The sequence below is a fragment of the Ursus americanus genome, chromosome 7 (assembly GCF_024610735.1).
Source record: "Ursus americanus isolate L20-20 chromosome 7, mUrsAme1.1.p, whole genome shotgun sequence".
Taxonomy (NCBI): Eukaryota; Metazoa; Chordata; class Mammalia; order Carnivora; family Ursidae; genus Ursus; species Ursus americanus.
The window spans coordinates 60,702,215-60,718,926 of NC_142133.1; the positions used below are offsets into that span (position 1 = coordinate 60,702,215).

A 16,712-nucleotide genomic window follows, 5' to 3' on the forward strand; every position below is an offset into this window, starting at 1 on the left:
TATATATATATATATATATATATATATATATATCCCAGAGCACATACATAGCCCGAGACACTAAAACATGAAAGAGAAGCCTTTATTGCAGAACAAATGACTCGCCTGTAATATAAAGAAAAAGCTTTGGTTTTTAGATATGTTGAGAAACACAGAGTGAACATATTTCTAGTTAATTAAGTGAATTCATGAACTCTAGTTCTCTTATCACTTCTAAAGACCTCAAAAAGTAGTGATTTATACATGTAATTCATCATTTTTTAGGAAACGCTGTAAGGAAAAAGTTACATTCCTTTATCTCTTTTCCCTCCCTTTCAAAAAATACAACCAACCAAATTGTGAATTACTACCTTCTGGGAACACTACGTTAACCTTTGTGATCACGGTGATTGCTCTGTTCCTGTTAGCTCTGGCCCTGAGCTGAAGATCTGGACTGGAATGATATTAGAAAGGCTGGTCTCTACAGCTCATGGATTTCTCAAGTGCCAGATGAAAATTTAATCTTTAATTTAGCCAATTCTCAAATTGTCCTGCTAATAAGTAGCTAATTCAAACATGATTTTTTTTCAAATTCAACATGCAGCAAACACCCACTGAATGCCTATTCTAAGAATACAAAAGTAAAAGAAACAGAAGACGTGAGCCCTCAAGAAGCTCACATTCTAGATGTGATGTTAGAAAGGCTTCCAAATAAAGTATAATATAATTTAATAAATGCTAAAATATAGCTTTGGAAACACAGTCCAGGGGTGCCTGGGTGGTTCAGTCAGTTAAGTGCCTGCCTTTGGCTCAGGTCATGATCTTGGGGTCCTGGGATCCAGCCCCGCAAGGGGCTCCCTGCTCAGCTTCTCCCTCTCCCTCTGCAGCTCCTCCTGCTTGTGCTCCTTATCTCTCTCTCTCTGTCAAATAAATAAATAAAATCTAAAAGAAAAGAAAAGAAAAGAGAAGAAAAGAAAAGAAAAAAGAAAAAACACAGTCCAGAAATAAACCGCACACATGTGGTCAGTTGATTTTTGATTTTTCAACGAAAGGACCAACCAGTTGGTGAGGAGAAAAAGTAAGAAGAGTTACAACAGTCTCAGTGAGAAATGAAGATATTAAAGTGGCATAATTCTCTCATTAGTTGTGGGATAAAATAACTTCAGCAATCCTTTTCTCACAAAACTCAGACTGAAGCTAAGATGGGTCAGAAGCCTGGGTCTGCTGGGGGACACCTTCCCCTCACGATCATTATTTGGCTGAGGGATGGGAGGTCCCAGGTGGGCATAAACTATCCCTCACCTCTGTGTCAATGCCAAGGGGAGTTTCCGGCACCCGATGCCATCCTATAAAGCTGGACATCATGCTGGGAAACTGGGGGGTACTAGGGAGCTCTTACCTGCATCTGAGAACATGCTTCCAGCTTAGTATAACTGAATACTATATCCTACAGTTGGGTCCCTTACCTTCTTTCTTGCAGTCATATCCCCATCTCTTTGAGAGAACCACACACTTACATAATTATTCTAAAGTTGAGGGGCGCCTGAATGGCTCAGTTGGTTGAGTGGCCAGCTCTTGATTTTGGCCCAGGTCATGATCTCAGGGTCCTGAGATGGAGCCCTGGGTCGGGCTCCTCGCTCAGGAGGGAGTCTGCTTGAAGATTCTCTCTCCCTCTCCCTCTGCCCCTTTCCCTGCTCACACACATGCATGCTCTCTCTCTCTAAAATAAATAAATCTTTTTAAAAAATAAATAAATAAGGTTGAGATGATCCACATAAGCTGGCCGTCTGCCCCAAACTACCGCCCTCCTACCAAATGCTCCTGATGACTACAGGCACAGGGCACTTCTGATGAGATGCCATGACCCAGGATCTGGCTTTGGTCTAGGAGTAGAAAGGGAGGCCCTGTGTTAACATATTTGATTCAGAGCTAATTCTGCATATTATCAACCTCATACACATTTTCTGAACTGTTAGGCCTTTTTTCTGACCCTGCTACCCCCTCCTTTAAACATTTTAACCTTGTTCTTGATGAAAAGGTGCCTCTTCTAAGCACTCGAAGCCTTTCGTATCTGTTGCAGTTTCTCTAAGTTCAGTGAGCTAAGAAAACCTCACAAATTGTTTAGTTCACCTGTTGGGTTATCACTCTGGGGAAGGTGACCCAATATTCTAGGCTATGACTTCTGTGACTTACTACCACTGGCTGATGCTTCAGACAAGCACTGAGAGAAGGTCCTCCTCATGGAGGGTCTCTATATCTCTTGTTACTGGCTCTTCACTTGGGATCTTGGCGCTGCTACCAGCTCCTCTGGATACCATCTCTGGCCCCTAGGCTGAAGCACACTGCTTGCTTGCACCATCTAGGGGATGCTGTCCAAATCTTACATGTCTTGTGGAGGAAAAGAATAAGGGAATAAAGCAACAGGATATATGGGGCCTATCTAAAAAGAGAAGCTTCTCTGTTATAACATCAATTACCTCAGATCCAGAGTTTAAGGCCCTAGGGGAAGGGGTAGAGAGAAGATTCTTGGCAATCCTAACGAAGCCTGCCAGTTAGACACACCCTGGCCAGGTGCGCAGTATGTAGTCAGTCCTTCCATTCCAGGGAAAGGCCTCTCAGACAAAGAAACTCATATAACCGCAGAAGCAGCTCACATTAACCGCTAATACAATGAACACTGGTGATCATCAGGAAGTTAAGGAAAAGCAATACCAAGAAAAGAAAGGCCAAGATGAACATATAAAATAATTTACTACTGAGGAGAGAGAATTCATGGAAAGAAGGGAATTTTTAAAATTCTAATTAACAATGTGAAAATAAATTAAATGAGATATCTCAGCAATATAAAAAGAAAAGGGTATTAGAAAAAACAATCACAAAAATACAATATTCCTAAAAATTAAAAATAATTGTCAAATATTATTTTTAATGAAATAAAGGGAATTAAGAGTAAACTAATCTTGATGAGCACTGAAAAAAAAGTGCATAGAACTGTTGAATCACTATATTATATACCTGAAAATAACTGTAAAAAGAGAGAGAGAAAGAAAAAAAAGAATTATCAAAATAAAAAATTACAAGGATAGACTGAATAATATTAGAAATTAGGCTAATGATCAAAACTAGAGATATAGAAAAAAAAAAGGTCAAAGAAATCTCCCACAACATCAAGCAAAACTACAAAAAAAAAAAAAAAAAAAACACCAAAAAAAGGTAAGAGTCATACAAGATAAATTCAGGTGGTCTCACATAAGTTTACTAGAATTCCAACGGCAGAACTGAACTAGAGAAAAAGGCTTTAAAAAAAATGGAGAGGTATAATTAAAGAAATAATGGAAGAAAATACCCTTTGTACATGGTAGAGCTGGAATCTGAAACCAGGTGGTATGACTCCAGAACCCATGCTCACATTCAGACATCCAGAATTCCAAGCATGGAGAGAAAATTCTAAAAATGTTCAAAAAGAGAAGAAAAATATCACTTAAAATGGAACAATAATGGGGTACCTGGGCAGCTCAGTCGGTTAAGCTGACTCTATTTCAGCTCAGGTCATGATCTCAGGGTCATGGGATCAAGCCCCATATTGGGCTCCTCACTCAGCAGGGAATCTGCTTGAGATTCTCTCTCTACCCCTCTACCCCTCCCCCTGCTTGCACTCTCTTTCTCTCTCAAATAAATAAATAAATCTTTTAAAAAATGGAACAATAATTAAACTGCCACACTTAGCAGTAAACTGGAATGCTGGAAGATACTAAAGAAATGATCTCATTTACAGTCCTACAGAAAGATTATTTTGAAACTAGAATTCTATACCCAACTCAACTAATAAATTCTGATGGAAAAATACATTCACAAAGACTCAAATTTTACCACCCATGTCCTTTAGATGAAAGTTACACAGGAAGTAACACAAAAAGACAAGGAAAACAAGGAATGTAACAACTGAGATCAAAGAAACAGTGGTAGCTATGACCTAAAATGAGTTAAAAAAAAAAAAAAAAAGCAAGAAAGGAACAAATGGAGAATCCCTGGACCCTGATTGCTGTGACACCCTTCGTCAATAGCAAAAGTTCAAAGACAAAGCATATGATTTTTTCTCCATAGGTACAATCACAGTATTTGGTTATATAATTAAAACACTCATATAATCATAATTATAATATTATAAAACTGATTTAAAATTTTAAAAATCAACATATGACTAAACACAGATGACATAAATTACAGACTAAAATCCAGAGTGACAATCCCTAACCATTGCAAAAAAAAAGGCATAAACATGAAAGAGGGAATGAGAAATGTACTGACTTACCCACAATTCATAGTGTGGAGGCAACAGATTCTATCTAAAGTTGATAAAACAAGGGGTGCCTGGGTGGCTCGGATGGTTAAACATCTGACTCTTGGTTTCAGCCCAGATTGTGCTCTCAAGGTCGTGAGATCAAGCCCCATGTCAGGCTCCACACTCAGCGTGGAGTCTGCTTAAGACTCTCTCTCCCTCTCCCTCTGCCTCCCACCCCCCTCTCAAATAAATAAATAAATCTTTAAAAAAAATTAAGTTGGAAAGCAAGAAAAGGAGTACAAGCATTTAAAGAAGTAATAGAAGTGTAACTATTTAAAGTTATAATGGAAACCACGAGAACAACAAAAAGAAACTGCTAAAAAGTGAGTTGGGAATTGGAGGAGAATTTACACCTTGCATTTGAGATCCTTCTGAGTAGACTTTTTTTTTACTATGTGTAGTGTGAAAGTTTCTAATATGCAGTTTAAAAATCAAAATACATTAATTAAAGGGCACCTTCAGAAATAGGTGATAGGTTCAATAAATTATAGCACCTCCATTTAACAGAGTGACATATGGCTGCTGGAATGAATGAGCTAGATCCACAGGTCCTGGCATGCAGAGCTGATCAGGCTGTTCTGTTATGAGGCAAAAAAGTATAAAGTAATATAGACTGCATGATCCCGCTGATGTTTAAGCATACTGGTTATTCATGCAGAGAAAGAAGTCTAGAAGGTTACAAATTGAGATTGGAAGGCAAGCAAGGTGGGGGAAAACAGTTTTTTACTTTCTGCTTCTCTACTGCTTACTTTTTATAATTAGCAGGTATTATTTCTATAATTAAAAGCAATTAAAAACAGTGACATAATTTTAAAAAAACAAAACATACTTTGCCACTACTAACCATGGACTTGGTCCAGGGGTTAGATATAATACCAGCAGTGTGATTTTCCCTCAGTATAAAAAATAATATGAAGGACCCCTTTATGAAATTATTCAAAAACAAGAGGCTCACTGTATAAATCCTGACATTATATTTCTGTGACCAGTTTTTCCCTAATTAAGGTTTTTGTTACGACATGCCTTTAATCATTACTAGAAATTAAACAGCCATGTAAAGAAAGGGCTATCAGCTTTTTTTTTTTAAGATTTATTCATTTTAGAGAGAGAGAAGGAGAGAGAATCTCAAGCACACTTCACACTGAGCCTGACATGGAGCTCGATCTCACAACCCTGAGATCACGACCTGAGTCGAAACCAAGAGTGGGACGCTTAACCGACTGAGCCACCCAGGTACCCCAGGATTCCCAGCTTTTAAGAGAAGTGTTTTAGCCTATATTGGAGTGATAATCTCCACAACAGTACCAAACGTCTTGTTCTGGACTCTTCTCCCTCCAGAATCAAATATGATGGAAAACATCTATACCATCAAAGCATGTATACAATTCCAGTATCAAGAACAGATGTTCTTGGAAAACTAAAACTCATTCAAAAATTGTTAAATCTCAATTAAGTACCACAGTAAAGAAAGTCAAATGTAGTACAAAGAGTGACAGAAAACTGCTCTAATCTCCAATTCCCAGTTCAATGCACTGTCCTCCCAGAAATTCAAAGGTGAAGGAAAAGATCCCTATTGGAAAATCATCCGCAGAGGCACAGCTACCTGAACAGGGGCAGACTGTCCTCATTTAAATTAACAGGGTTAAGAGATAACTGAGTAATTACAATTCATTAGCGAGATTATTTTAATAATGAACACAAAATCATCAGAAGCAGGGTATGAATAAGTACTGGAGAATATAATCTCGCTTTAATTCTTTGCTTCTGAATCATAACAACTCAAACAATGTTTCCATAAACACCATTTTTTCAGCATTAGCACCATCATCACAGCCCCAAACATGCAATCATTCAAGAACTCCAGCCTAGAAGAATTTTCATGAGATAAGGTGTTTTTAAAGGACTCTCCTCAATTTGGAGTTCTTTTTTCCTCTGTGGATCTTGTAACATTGGTTTATTTACCTTTCGGTGGGATGCAATATTCTCCTTTTAAGTTTGGCATGTCTCAGAAATCCCTCCCAAACCTGCCACCTTCAGGACCTGCCATCACATCATCACCGTGCAAGTTACAGTCCAGACCGTCAGTAACTAGCCAGGCCAGCTGAGTCGAGTCACCTGACCTCATCCCACCTGCACTTCCTCAACTCGTAATATGACAAGACCAAGCTCTTCCCTAAATAACTCCTTCTGGCTTATTTTTCTTTCAGCCTTAAGAGCTTATCATTTTATCACACTATAACAGTTGATGAAGGAAACAGATTTTCACAGAAACTAAAACAAAATTTCTCCTAAACATTGTTTTATACATACAGGTATTTGAAAAATCCTTTTCCTCTTATTCTTCGGGGACGCAGCAACTTCAACAAGCACAGTAATATCAAGCTCGGAATCAGAGAATTGGCAAGAGTTCAGGTGATGAGGTAAATGGCTCAACAAGGGGCAGAAAATTAGATAAATCCTGCATTCACCTTGTCACATGATCTGGCTAATTTCCAAAATTTCTGGGTTGAGGAGTGAAGTGATTTTCTCTGTGGTATCTCCCTGCAAAGGCAGAAATAATAAGTCCCTCATCCTGTTCTACAGGCAGAGAGGTACACAATTCTCTTCAGAATGCAGGATTTGGATGGCAAGACGGGGAGATACGAGATATACGAAGGCCAAGACAGGGCACAACGCGAGAGCATGGTGATGTGGCTCCTTCTTCAAATCTATTTTCCTCAAACACATCCGTTTGTTATTTGATGCCCAAAAACATAATGTACATAATTCAGAGAATAAAGCAGGTTTCCAATGACAAAGTTGTGCTATACACTTACAAATTTACCTCTACTTTATGAGTTTAACTGCCACGCCAAAAGAAAACTGAATGACGACTTAGTTATTTCACACGCCGACATGAATGTACCAGATAAATGCAAAGCAAATCACTTCTAACTCAGTATGCCCTTCATTAATAAATAAATGTAATCTAGTACTATTTGTATTAAGGCCAAACTTTGGCAAAGAAAACAAAAACCCATTTAAACTGTTTCCCAAAATAAAATTTAAAAAATTTATGTGTAGTCTCTTTAAACAAAAAACTATACACCCATTTTAATAAAATATGCATATGTGATCATTTTAACACTTCGGTTATTTCAACATTCTGCTTAGTGTGAAATGAGCTTTTAATAAATAAACTTCAATACCATAGGGCCAATTAGCATGAATAATTTAAAGTGCTGATCATGAAACCACACCTTCACCTTCCTTCTTGGCTTTACACCAGGCCCAGCTGCAGGGAGTGGGGTGTGCACGTGGCCCCCGGCTGTCAGCTGTCTCAGCGTCCCCCACAGCCACCCAGAGCACCTGGCCTGAGGTCTCGGCCCTTCCCAGGACCACCTATATCCAGTGGCGGGGAAGGGTAGGGAGAAAGTCAGGGGGACGCTCAGCATGGGAAACAGCCTGGGCTGTGTTGGGCCCGCACCTCCGTGTGACTTCTTCCTCAGCCCAATCCTGCTCCCTCCTATTTCTCTTAAAGTGGCACTGAACCCTGATCTCTGTCTCACGAATTTGGAGAAAACAACTTGTGACAATAACATAAAGGGCTCTGAGGTACGATGTGACTCGGTGAAAAGAAGTCAAATGGTTAAAACAATATGTGACAAACTGTAGAGCACATAGTAGGCCCTCAATAAATTCAAACAGTATGTAGGAAGAAAAGCAGAAGGACATGGTAACTGCATCGTATTTTGCAGACAGGGGGAGGGAGATGAAAAAGAGGAGGTGGAAAATAATTCCAAGACAAAGAATCTGGCCCTTAGAATGTAAGCTCCTGAAAGCTTACATGTTAATTATCTTAGCATACCCAGGGCCCAATACAGTACCTGGGACATACTAAGAATTCAATAAATGTTTGCTAACTGGGATGTTAGTAGCACTGACATTTATAATAACTTGGTAACCCTCTTGTGGTTTTGCCAAACTATGCTGACACAGATAAGTTCTGGAAAGGAACGTGGGATTTTTGTTTTCATGGATTTTTTGTTTGTTTGCTTTTTATCTGCATGGATTTTTTTTTTTTTAAGATTTATTTATTTATTTATTTATTTGACAGAGATAGAGACAGCCAGCGAGAGAGGGAACACAAGCAGGGGGAGTGGGAGAGGAAGAAGCAGGCTCACAGCAGAGGAGCCTGATGTGGGGCTCGATCCCATAACGCCGGGATCACGGCCTGAGCCAAAGGCAGACGCCCAACCGCTGTGCCACGCAGGCGCCCCTGGATTTTTTTTAAAAGGTTTTTTCACCTATTTATTTGAGAGACAGAGAATGAGCAAGTGAGAGAACACAAGCTGGAGGAGGGGCAGAGGGAGAGGGAGAAGCAGGCTCCCCACTGAGCAGAGAGCCCAATGCGGGCTCGATCCCAGAACCCTGGGATCATGACCTGAGCTGAAGGCAGTTGCATAACTGACTGAGCCTCCCAGGTGCCCCTATCTCATGGATTTTTGAATAAAAACTTCACTTAATCCAGATAAACATCTGCTTTTACCTGGCAACAACAGACTTTCGAATGCAGGGGAGCTATTTATTAAAAAACAACAACAACAACAAAACACTTTTAAAAAGCTCTTAAATCCCTCCTACATTGTTGGTGGGAATGCAAGTTGGTACAGCCACTCTGGAAAACAGTGTGGAGGTCCCTTAAAAAGTTAAAAATTGAGCTACCCTATGATCCAGCCATTGCACTACTGGGTATTTACCCCAAAGATATAGACGTAGTGAAGAGAAGGGCCATATGCACCCCAATGTTCATAGCAGCAGTGTCCACAATAGCTAAATCGTGGAAGGAACCGAGATGTCCTTCAACAGACGACTGGATTAAGAAGTTGTGGTCCATTTATACAATGGAATATTACTCAGCTATCAGAAAGAACGATTTCTCAACATCTGCTGCAACATGGACGGCACTGGAGGAGATAATGCTAAGTGAAATAAGTCAAGCAGAGGAAGACAATTATCATATGGTTTCTCTTATCTATGGAACATAAAAACTAGGAAGATCGGTAGGAGAAGAAAGGGATAAAGAAAGGGGGGTAATCAGAAGGGGGAATGAAGCATGAGAGACTATGGACTCTGAGAAACAAACTGAGGGCTTCAGAGGGGAGGAGGGTGGGGGAATGGGATAGACCGGTGATTGGTATTAAGGAGGGCACGTGTTGCATGGTGCACTGGGTGTTACACGCACGTAATGAATCATGGAACTTTACATCAAAAACCAGGGATGTACTGTATGGTGACTAACATAATATAATAAAAAATATTATTATAAAAATAAATAAATAAATAAAGACTGTTTTTAAAGTTCTCACATTGTTTAGTTTCCTGATACCTCTCTTTGAAAAATAATCTTATTCTGAACACTTTTTCCCTAAGAGTTTAAATTTAAGCAGCCATACAAAAAAAACAAGAGTTGTAAGTTTCACCATCTTTCATTTTACCTTCAGTTTCATTGAAGGTAATTTAACTGATTTCTCTAACTTAGAACAACTACGTAAATCATCTCTTGCATTTGTATTTCTATCCATACTAAGTCTGCTCCCAGTAATCAGGCCAATGAAAATAACCCCCAGCTGAGGTCTCTACTTCTATTCTCACCAATAAATGCTACCGTACTCTAAGACTCTCTTTCAACCTGACTTTTGCCATGTTACCCATAGTTCCTTTTACTCAGAGGAGAAAATCCACATTATTCTGTAGCCTTCTATGAGGGTTGACACCAGAACTAGAACAGTCAGCCCTTCCGACATTTTATCTCACGCTGCTCTCCAGCAGGAACCAGACTGACATGAAGCAGACTGAAGGACTCTGTATGCCACACACACCAAATGCATTCTCCCTAAGTCACCTCTTCCTCCTTCCTACCACCCAGCCTTGTAAAACGGTACCAAGTTATGCTTATGATTATTTGGTAAACCTGAACATATTTCACCCCGTATTTACATCTCATTATGTATTTCCTTCCAATGTTCCCAGTTAAAAAATCTAACTCAAGCCTCATTAAAATAAGAAACATCTAGACCTAGGACATGCTCCGACTCCCCCCCCCCCAACCACCATTCATCGTTTAGATGCTGGGCAGGAGCTGCCTATAGAACTGGAAACCAAACAACTAGCAGTGATAACATGGTACCTGCAGGCATACACATTCTTGCTTGTGTTCCCTCTCTCGCTGTCTCTGTTAAATGAATAAATAAAATCTTAAAAGAAAAAAAAGATTTTATTTTTAAGTAATCTCTACACCCAAGGTGGGGCTCAAACTCACAACCCCGAGATCAACAGTCGCATGCTCCATTGACTTGAGCCAACCAGGTGCGCCTGCAGGCATATACGTTCCTTTTTTTTTTTTTTTAAATTTTAGGCAGAAACTGAAAGGATGAAGCAGCTCAATGCTGTGCTTGCATCCTTTTGCTACAAAGGACATTATTAGGACTATTGATAAAACTTGACTGGGGTCTCATCAAGAAGGATGAATGGGAGTTCTTCACGTCATTTTTTCTTTTTTTTTTTTTTAAGAGAGGGAAAGAGAGATGGGGGGAGGGGAGAGGGAGAGAGAGACTCTTAAGCAGTCTCCATACCTCACGCGGAGCTTGACATAGGGCTTGATCCCACGACCCTGAGATCATGACCTGAGCCAAAATCAAGAATTGGCTGTTTAACCAACTGAGCCCCCCAGGCACCTCTCTTCACATCATTCCTACAACTAAGCTGTTCCAAAGCCAAAAATAAATTCTTAAAAATATCACTGTCATTGACTTCATGAAATCCTCCATCTTTTGCAACATTTTAAATTTCTCTTGGCAATCAATCTGCATCACAGGTTATTAGACAATCAGTGAAAGAGACTAAATGCTATTTAGTCAATGGACGAGAATAAACATTGGTATTAAATGGAGATGATGCCTGAATGCAGATTAATTTTAATTATTTTTGCATCAGGATGAATTCTATTTCTTTATACAATCTGTACCTGTGGAACCACATCTTGTTAACTCTTATATTGTCTCTTTTAATACTCATCACAAACCTACACTGTAAGTACTATTACTACCCTCTTTTGCAGATGATGAAAATGAAGCTTGGACGTATGATGTGATATAATATTTGGTCTCCATCCCTGCTTCCTGGCATGGAGCTTCTCAAACTCCCGTAACTTGCTGAGTGGTAGGGGCTAAAGCAGCATCTTTTGTTATTCATAATAAGCCCTTGCACCATTCTTCAGTTCATGATACTGAGGTGACTCCTGGAGGCTGGGGTCTAGTTGACACAGGAACCAGCCGTGGGATTAGAGGGGTGGAACTTTCAGCCACACTCCCAACCTCTGGGAAAGGGAGCAGGGCTGGGGATTAGGTTAATCATCAACGGCCAAGACTTAATCAATCATGCCTACATAATGAAACCTCCTTAAAAACCCTAAAACAAACAGACTTAGGGAGTTTCCAGGTTGGTGAATCGACCACATGCCAGGAGAGTGATGCACCCCAAACATCACAACGACAGAAGCTCCTGTGCTCAGGATGCTTCCAGACCCTCCCTATGTACCTCTTCACCTGGCTGTTCATCTGTATCCTTTATAATAAACCAGTAATAGTAAGTAAAGTTTCCCTGAATTCTGTGAGCCATTCTAGCAAATTATTGGACTCCAGGTAGGGGTCAGTAGAACCCCTGATTTACAGCCAGTCAGTCAGAACCAGACTTGAGGTTAGCATCTAAAGTAGAGGGCAGTCTTGCAGGGGTGGTTCAATATTCACAAATCAATCAAAATGATACTCTACATTAATGAAAGGATAAGATCCTCTCAATAGATGCAGAAAAAGCATTTGGCAAAATATAGCATCCATTCTTGATAAAAACCTTCAACAAAGTAGGTATAGATAGAATATACCTCAACATCATAAAGGCCATACATGAAAGACCCACAGCTAATATCATCCTCAATAGGGAAAAACTGAGAGCTTTTCCCTATGGTCAGGAACAGGACAGGGATGTCCACTCTCACCATTACTATTTAACATAGTACTGGAAGTCTTAGCCTCAGCAATGAGACAACAAAAAGAAATAAAAGGCATCCAAATCGGCAAGAAAGAAGTCAAACGTTCACTATTTGCAGACGACATGATACTCTATATAGAAAACCCTAAAGACTCCACCAAAAAATTGCCAGAACTAATACATGAATCCAGCAATGTTGCAGGATATAAAGTCAATGTACAGAAATCTGTTGCATTTCTATACACCAATAATGAAGCAACCGAAAAAGAAATCAAAGAATCTGTCTCATTTACAATTGCACCAAAAACCCTCAGACACCCAGGAATAAACCTAACGAAAGAGGTAAAAGATCTGTACTCTGAAAACTATAGAACACTTACAAAAGAAATTGAAGAGGACACAAAGAAATGGGAAAATATTCCACGCTCATGGACTGGAAGAACAAACAATGTTAAAATGTCTATACTACCCAAAGCAATCTACACATTTAATGCAATCCCTATCAAAACACCAACAGCATTTTTCACAGAGCTAGAAAAAACAATCCTAAAATTTATACAGAACCACAAAAGACCCCAAATAGCCAAGGCAATCCTGAAAAAGAAAAGCAAAGCTGGAAGCATCATGATTCTGGACTTCAAGCTCTATTACACAAAGCTGTACTCATCAGGGCAGTGGGGTACTGGCACAAAAACAGACACATAGATCACTGGAACATAATAGAGAACCCAAAAATGGGCCCACAACTATAGGGTCAACTCATCTTTGATAAAGCAGGGAAGAATATCCAATGGAAAAAAGACAGTCTCTTCAACAAATGATGCTGGGAAAACTGGACAGCAACATGCAGAAGAATGAAACTGGACCACTTTCTTACACCATACACAAAAATAAACTCAAAATGGATGGAAGATGTAAATGTGAGTCAGGAAACCATCAAAATCCTAGAGGAGAACACAGGCAGCAACCTCTTTGACCTTGGCCGTAGCAACTTCTTACTAAATACATCACCACAGGCAAGGGAAACAAAAGCAAAAATGAACTACTGGGACTTCATCAAGATAAAAACCTTCTGCACAGTGAAGGAAACAATCAACAAAACTAAAAACAACTGACAGAATGGGAGAAGATATTTGCAAATGACATATCTGATAAAGGGTTAGTATCTAAAATCTATAAAGAACTTATCAAACTCCACACTGAAAAAACAAATAATCTAATTAAGAAATGGACAGAAGACATGAACAGATACTTCTCCAAAGAAGACATCAGATGGCTAACGGACATATGAAAAGTTGCTCAACATCACTGATCGCCAGGGAAATACAAATCAAAACCATGATAACACCTCACACCTGTCAGAACAGCTAAAATTAACAACACAGGAAACAACAGTTACTGGCGAGGATGTGGAGAAAGAGGAACCCTCTTGCACTGTTGGTGGGAAAGCAAACTGGTTCAGCCACTCTGGAAAACTGTATGCAGATGCCTCAAAAAGTTAAAAATAGAACTATCCAATGATTCAGCAATTTCACTAGTAGGTATTTACCCAAAGGATACAAAAATACGGATTTGCTCCTCAATGTTTATGGCAGCATTATCAGTAATAGCCAAATTATGGAAAGAGCCCAAATGTCCATCGACAGATGGATAAAGGAGATGTGGTATATATATACAGTGGAATATTACTCATCATCAAAAAGAATGAAATCTTGCCATTTACAACAACATGCATGGAACTAGAGGGTACAATGCTACGTGAAGTAAGTCAGTTAGAGAAAGACAAACACCGTTATGATTTCACTCCCATGTGGAATTCAAGAAACAAAACAGATGAACAAAGGAGGGGGGGTAAAAGAGAGAGAGAGAGAGAGAGAGGAAAACAAACCATAAGAGACTCTTAACAACAGAAAACAAAGTGAGGCTTTCTGGGGGGAGGTGGGTGGAGGGTGGGCTACATGGGTGAAGGGTATTAAGGAGGGCCCTTGTTGTGTTGAGCAGTGGGTGTTGTATGTAAGTGATGAATCACTGAACGCTTTTTTTTTTTAATAATTTTTTATTATGTTATGTTAGTCACCATACACTACATCCCCAGTTTTTGATGCAATGTTCCATGATTCATTATTTGCATATAATACCCAGTGCTCCATGCAATACATGCCCTCCTTACTAGCCATCACTGGACTATCCCAATCCCCCAACCCCCTCCCCTCTGAAGCACTGAATCCTACTCCTGAAACCAATATTGTACTGTATGTTAACTAACTAGAATTGAAATAAAAATTTGAAAAAAAATAAATAACATTTCTGAAACTGACGCTTGTTAAAATTTATGGCATCTTAAAAAATAAAATAAAAATAAAGTAGAGGGCAGTCTTGTGGGTCTGAGTCCTTAACCTGTGGTGTCTGCTCTAAGCTTAGATAGTGTCAGAATTGAATTAAATTACAGGATACCCAGTTGATGTCCACAGGAAAGTGGAGAAATGCTTGGTGTGGAAAACCTACACGTGTGGTATCAGAAGTGTTGTGAACCGAGGGGCGCCTGGGTGGCACAGTGGTTAAGCGTCTGCTTTCAGCTCAGGGCGTGATCCTGGCATTGCGGGATCGAGCTCCACATCAGGCTCCTCCACTATGAGCCTGCTTCTTCCTCTCCCACTCCCCCTGCTTGTGTTCCCTCTCTCACTGGCTGTCTCTATCTCTGTCGAATAAATAAATAAAATCTTTAAAAAAAAAAAAAAGTGTTGTGAACCGAGGAACAGTTTTCCTTTACAGAGGTTAAATATTGTGGTCACAGAGCTACTAAGGGACCCAGATGGGCTCTGGAGCCAAACAAGTTCTAGAACCTACATTCTAAAAAATAACAAAATGAACAAAATGAAAAACATCTCATTATTTTATATTCACAACACATATATATGCTTATTTTTTTAAGATTTTATTTATTTATTTGAGAGAAAGAGAGAGAGAGTGCACATGAGGGGGCGGAGGGACAAGCAGACTCCCCGCTCAGTGGGGAGCCCACCCTGGGCTTAATCCCAGGACCCTGAACTCATGACCTGAGCCAAAGTCAGACGTTTAACCGACTGAGCCGTCCAGGCATCTCTACGCTTATTAACAGCAATAAAGAGTTAATCATTAGTTTTTGATGTAGTGTTCAATGATTCATTAGTTGCATAAAGACTTGGAAGAGTAACAGAAAGAGTGACAAAAACTGTCACATTAATTCTCACCTGTGTCTGCCTCATTGCCCGTTCCACTCGGCGTGTGCTTCCTCTCTCAAGTTTCGTCCGGAGGATCAAAGCTGATGTCTGAATAGCCCAAAACTTTGGTTGTGAAAGCAAGAACTGATAGAAGAGATTTAAAAAACAAACACAAAAAGAAGGCATAAGCTCGGTGATCCCACTCTGATTAGTACAAAATTAATTCTTTGAAAAATATCAGAATACAGCTGAATGCAGATATGAAAATCTTCTCAGCGAAAAATAATAAAACATGTGCTATCAAATATTTTTGTGAAGAATTTGTTCACTTGAGCAGTCATTCGTTCACTTAACCTAGTGGATCCAATCTATTGAATAAATCCCTTAAGGAATAAATCAAAATCTTTCCAGATAAGCAAAACAGTAGGCAGACTATATCACACCAGAAATTAATAAATCTTTTTGTCTCACAGGTTATAAAAAATGTGAGAAAATAAACTACCTCAAAATATCTTTCCCAAATTTGAAATAAATGTTTAAATATTACCCAAACTCAAACATAAAAACAAATCATTAGAAATGTGGTAACTTTTCACTTAAAATATATCCTAATTCATAGATGCAAGTGCAAATCAAACTTTAAGTACGTGGAATGCCCAAAAATTAAGTATTTGTTCACTTAAAGGCAAAAGACCTTCTTTTTTTCAACACGTATTACAGAAAACCATTCTAACATATCTGAGAATGCTTTCTGGCCTTGGTTAGGGTAGTGAGGCTCTGATTCAGTTAAAACGCTTTCCCAGGGGAGATATCTTAATAAAAACTGGTCTAAGACAAAAGCTCGAATATGCAAGGGCTAAGTCCTAACCGCAGAAAGGTATGACTGCCATGAGTTCAGAGAATATAGTAGAAACCATTGACTATGACCACACATGTAGTGGGGGGAAAAGTAAAAGTTCTGGGTGAGTAAAAACAGGCAAAATGTATGATGACGCAGTAGGGACCGCTTGGTGTAATGAACACAGTTTTTCCTCTCCGCTAACGACCTGGAATCCATACTGTTTCCCAGAGATCATTCACAACTCTAACATTCCGTCAAGATTGCTACGAAACAAGGGAAAATGCTCATTTGTCGGAAAGCTGACTATATCCTTGATCATTTG

At 39.4% G+C, this 16,712-nt stretch overlaps 1 protein-coding gene across 2 annotated transcripts in view; it reads right to left on the reverse strand.

The window, feature by feature from the left end:
- Positions 1-16,712, reverse strand: part of TTC27 (tetratricopeptide repeat domain 27) — a 174,465-nt gene that overhangs the window by 94,608 nt on the left and 63,145 nt on the right. For both annotated transcript variants that reach the window (XM_087863743.1, XM_045809106.2), the window contains exon 10: positions 15,580-15,693. In XM_087863743.1, coding sequence (XP_087719869.1) covers positions 15,580-15,693 — 114 coding nt within the window. The remainder of the gene's footprint in view (positions 1-15,579; positions 15,694-16,712) is intronic.